Source organism: Dromaius novaehollandiae, chromosome 5, assembly GCF_036370855.1.
Source record: "Dromaius novaehollandiae isolate bDroNov1 chromosome 5, bDroNov1.hap1, whole genome shotgun sequence".
Taxonomy (NCBI): domain Eukaryota; kingdom Metazoa; phylum Chordata; class Aves; order Casuariiformes; family Dromaiidae; genus Dromaius; species Dromaius novaehollandiae.
The window spans coordinates 29,395,096-29,400,225 of NC_088102.1; the positions used below are offsets into that span (position 1 = coordinate 29,395,096).

General features: G+C 51.6%; 1 protein-coding gene across 1 annotated transcript; it reads left to right on the forward strand.

The window, feature by feature from the left end:
• Positions 1 to 302: 302 nt before the first annotated feature.
• Positions 303 to 4,208, forward strand: NFKBIA (NFKB inhibitor alpha). The gene is made up of 6 exons (XM_064512358.1): positions 303 to 806; positions 1,201 to 1,309; positions 1,757 to 1,967; positions 2,476 to 2,564; positions 2,683 to 2,943; positions 3,495 to 4,208. The coding sequence occupies exons 1-6, from the start codon at positions 553 to 555 to the stop codon at positions 3,540 to 3,542; spliced, it is 972 nt and encodes a 323-aa protein (XP_064368428.1). The 5' UTR covers positions 303 to 552; the 3' UTR covers positions 3,543 to 4,208.
• The last annotated feature ends 922 nt before the right edge of the window (positions 4,209 to 5,130 follow it).

Below are 5,130 nucleotides of genomic sequence, written 5' to 3' on the forward strand. Positions count from 1 at the left end.
CGGGGGCGACGGCGAGGGGCGCCCGACGGCGGCAGCACGGCGGCCGGTGCCGCCCCGGGGCCCGGCGGGGCGGGCAGGGAAAGCCCCGGGGCCGCGCTCGCCGGGGGCAGCCGCCCAAGGCGCAGCAGGGAAGTACCGGCGGCGCGGGGTTAGTCACCGGGGCGCCGAGTACTTCCCCGGCCGTGGAAAAACGCCAAGTTGCCGCTGCCGCAGAGGCCGGGCGGGCGCAGCAGGGAATTCCTCCGCCCCGGCCCGCCCCTCGGCTCGGCCCGCCCCGGCCCGGCCCACCCCTCGCGGCGCGGCGCGGCCCGCCCGCGGCGCCGAGCAGGACCGGGCTCGTCCGCCGGGCTCCGACTGGCTGGAAATTCCCGGCCGCGGCGGCTCCTCCCCCGCAGAAATCCCCTCCGCCGGGTATATGCGTTGCGCCGCCGCCGCCGCCGCCACTCGCGGATGTCTGCCCGCTGCCGCCGGCCGTAGCGCAGCCGCCGCCGCGCCAGCGCCAGCCGCCCGCCGCCCGCCCCGGAGCCGCGGCGCGGAGGCGCCCCCGCCGACATGATCAGCGCCCGCCGCGCCGCCGAGCTGCCGGCCATGGAGGGCCGCGAGGCGCCGCGCAAGGAGCGCGCGGCGGCGCCGCCGCAGGACGACCGCCACGACAGCGGGCTGGACTCCATGAAGGACGAGGAGTACCGGCAGCTCGTGCAGGAGCTGCAGGACATCCGCCTCCAGCCCCGCGACGCCCCGGCCTGGCCGCAGGGCGACCCGCCGCCGCACGCCTGGGCCCAGCAGCTCACCGAGGACGGCGACACGTAAGTGCGGCGGGCGCGGGGCCGGGCCGGGCCGGGCCGGGGGGCGGCGGGGCCCCGTGGGGGGCCGCGGAGCCCGGGCCGGGGGGCGCGGAGGCCGGCCGGGCTAGGCGGGGGGCGGCCGGGCCCCGCGGGAGCGCCAGGCCGGGGGGCGGCGCCGGGCGGGGCGGGGCGGGGCGGGCCGGGAGGCGCCGGGCCGGGGCCGCGGAAAGTCCCTGGAGAGGCGCCAGGAACAGGCGGCTCCCGGCGGCCCCGCGGAAAGCACCGGCCGCCGAAAAGCCCCGGTTTCGAAACGCGGCACATGACGGCGGGCGCGCCCCGGCGGCCGGGCCGCTCGTCAGCGCTGCTCCTGCGGGGATTTTCATTCTTCTTTTTTTGGGTTGTTTCCTTCCTGCAGTTTTCTCCACTTGGCGATCATTCACGAAGAGAAGGCCCTGAGCCTGGAGGTGATCCGGCAGATGGCCGGTGACCGGCCCTTCCTCAACTTCCAGAACAACCTCAGCCAGGTACTGGTCTGCACCTGCTGCCACGCTGCAAAGAAAAGGCTCTTTTTTAGTAGTATTTTTTGAAGGATTTTAAATCAAAGCCTGCATTCGGAACAGCACCCGAATTACTCCAGTTGGTGTTAGTGCAACACTTCCCTTCACCAACAGCGGCATTTAGTGCCAGCATCTTTTAAATATGATGCAGTGGGTTGCACCCCTCTTCACTGTCACATTAATGATACCCTTCATATCACTGTTTGGTATCTGGAGCTCTGAGTTCATCACTTCCAGACAAAAAAGCAACTATGCAGTATATCAGGAAGCATTTAAAAAACTGTTTATGGGGTTTGTTTTTAATTGGGCAGAAATCACCAACTGGTTGAGGGTCTGTTTGCTCAGACACTGCTGCTGCTGTGTGCCGTGTTTGTAGTGCCACTTACCATCCTGTGGTTTTCCTTTTGTGTGCAGACTCCGCTTCACCTGGCTGTTATCACTGATCAACCTGAAATTGCTGAGAATCTTCTGAAGGCCGGATGTGACCCAGAAATCAGAGACTTCCGAGGGAACACGCCACTCCATATCGCCTGTGAGCAGGGCTCCCTCAGAAGTGTCAGCGTCCTCACACAGTACTGCCAGGAGCACCACCTTTTCTCTGTCCTGCAGGCAACCAACTACAATGGTACGCACCACCTGCTGTACTGAAATGCCAGTGTCCTGCAATGAGGACAGGATTCTTGTTCTGTAGATCTCAAAGACCTCTGGAAAGATGGAGAAGGCTGAGGAAGCCAAAGTACCTAGCGGTGTTTGATTTCCTTAAAATTTTTCCTGATTGACTTATAGGCCTCCTTACTGATTGATGATCATTGGCTGCCATAACTTTAAACTCTGCATTTTTAATGACTACTTTTGCAGAATTTAATTAACTCAGAATATTTTATTTCAAGTGTTTCTATTTTTTGTTACAATAATTTGGAGTCAAACACTGGAATAAAGATAAAGCTAAGAAAGTGTCCCAAAATCTTTCCCTGTTGTCCATACATATTGGGAGTTGGAAGGCTTTCTTGGAAAACACCCCTTTGCCTTGGATAAATTGCAAACTTAAGTATTATTCTATCCTCCTGACTTTAAGTGAAAGATAAGGCATTAGATTAGAATTACTCAAATTTTACCTTCATTTGTATTTACAGGACACACATGTCTCCATTTGGCATCTATTCAAGGGTATCTGGCTGTCGTTGAATACTTGCTGTCCTTAGGAGCAGATGTAAATGCTCAGGTATGTAATTTATCTGTGAATTTAACTGAACAGGGTTGTGTAGTCATAAGAATCAGCAGATCTGGCACTGGCAAGCCTGGCTCTCCTAACATGAAACACTTGGGTTATTTTCATACAGGAGCCATGCAATGGCAGAACTGCACTACACTTGGCTGTAGACCTGCAGAATTCAGACCTGGTGTCACTTCTGGTGAAACATGGGGCAGATGTGAATAAAGTGACCTACCAGGGCTATTCCCCGTATCAGCTCACGTGGGGAAGAGACAACTCCAGCATACAGGAACAGCTGAAGCAGTTGACCACAGCTGACCTGCAAATGTTGCCCGAAAGTGAGGACGAGGAGAGCAGTGAATCGGAATCTGAATTCACAGAGGATGAAGTAAGTAGCTATTTGCACCTTTTCATAGGAAGGGACAAATCCTGCCCTTTTAGATGCTTAAGTTGTATTTTTGTTGGTACTCTGATGACATATGGGTGACTTCTTACCTATATAACATATAAGTATAAATATCCCCATAAAGTAAGGTTGCAGTGTCATGCATTGAAAGTATGGCAGTTAGGCCAATGTATAAATAGAATAAATACAAGAATAAAATACAAAAAGTACCTTAGGGAAAGGAGAGATTAATTTCACAGAGCATGATTCTCTGAACATTGTCCTGTTGCTCATACTTTGTCCCGTTGCTGATACCTACAGAACCTCATGACATACAGTTTTAGTTAACTTGTTGTTTTACCCTCCCACGATTTATTTTTTCTAACGTTCTCAGTGCTGTAAATTGCAAATGATAGCAAGCGTAACCATTGCTGTGGAGAAATTTTGTACACTACTAAAGTCAGGGCAAGCAGAACTTGGCTGTTCTCCCTGAGTAGATATGATACCTGCAGTAAGAGTTTTGCATTAACAGCATTTTGTTTTTTTTCTTCCAGCTTATATATGATGACTGCCTTATTGGAGGACGACAGCTGGCATTTTAAAGCAGAGGTTCCTGTGAAAGGAAGTGACTGTGTACATATGTATAGGAAAAGGACTGGTGTTCTTCATTTAAAAAAAAAAACAAAAACAAAATGTGGAAGAAAAAAGTACTGAAATACTACACCGCCCAGCAAGGAGCACTTAATTCTCACAGCAAGGTTCCACGTTCCAACCTGTGTTTAAATAACAGGAGTGGATATGTAATGTCACTAGAAATCTGTGATTATGTACACCACTTGATAAGGAACCCTGTATCCAAACTTATTAACAGTATGAAGAAAACAGACTACAGATGCAACAGACTATTTACAGAAATGCATTCAAGATCTGTCTATAGATGTTAAATACTACAAGGAATACTCGTCCATCTTCTTGGAAACTGTTTTCTAGATTTCTGTTGGGCTGGTGATACTTCACCTTACTGACTGACCTTGGCTGCTCCTTGTGGGGTATAGCAGACAGAGGATCAACCAAAGGAATGACCTCCTGGCTGCTATGGGAAAGGTAGCAATCATGTTAACTGTGGGCATTGGAAACAATGTGTTTCACACAATGTGTGTCATAATTGCTACACTTCTTAGCAATTGTATAGCTTGTAAATACTGTACATTTTGTTTATAATTATTTTGGTACATGTGAGATGTATTTATTAAAAAATGTCAAATTACTGTCTGGTCTGTGAAATGATTCATTGTCCTGAGATATGCAAGATCCACATGGTTAGTTTTAAGAAACAATTAACGCCTTGTGGACCTATAGGGTTAGATGCTCTTGGGGGGGGTTAGGTGGTTCACTTCAGTAGGAATAAGGTGTCTGCATAGCTTTGAGCTCTCAGCCCTTCTGCTGCAGTTAATTTTAGAAATATATGTAGGTGTAGTTTCCTGTGCCCTTTGTCACCAGCAGGGAGGGGGCTGGGATTCCCCCTCTGTCACACAAGTGTCAGGCTGCTTAGCCTATAGAAAGATCTGTGACACCATTTGGTAGCAACCTCTGTTCCAGCTCGGGGCCCCATGCTGGTGCAGGAAAGGGCCACGGAGCTGCTAAGTGCTACTATGCGGGAGGGAAACCCAGCACGTTTGTACGGTGACTTGCGTGGGGAGTCTGGAGGTTTGCCAAGCAGCCCTGTGTCTGGTTTCCCTCTCGTTTATCAGAGCCCTGTTCCAGTCTGAACTTGAACATCTTCAGATTTTCCAGAGGGCATTTGCTGCAGGAAGAGAGGAGCAAGCCATGGAACAAGCACTGCCCTCTTCCACCCCTGAAATTCAGGTTTTGGGCCTCACCCCTCTCCTCATGGCTGCAAGAGCTACAGCTCTCATTGTCCAGTCTGTAGTGGTGGACTATGTTGCCTTAACTCATTTTAATTATTTCTGGGTGTTTTCCTAAGCTTTAATACAAACAAAGTCATTTCACTCAAATTTCCATCTGTATCTGATCTCCTTTTGACATTGTGTTGCAGAGTAGGACTAATTTTAGCCACAGATATAGGATCATTATGTGACCACATGAAGAATCAATCGAGTGAAACGTGCTCATGCCCTTTTCCCAGCCTGGGTTATGTGCCCTGTTCCTGCTGTGCCGTAACCCCCTGGA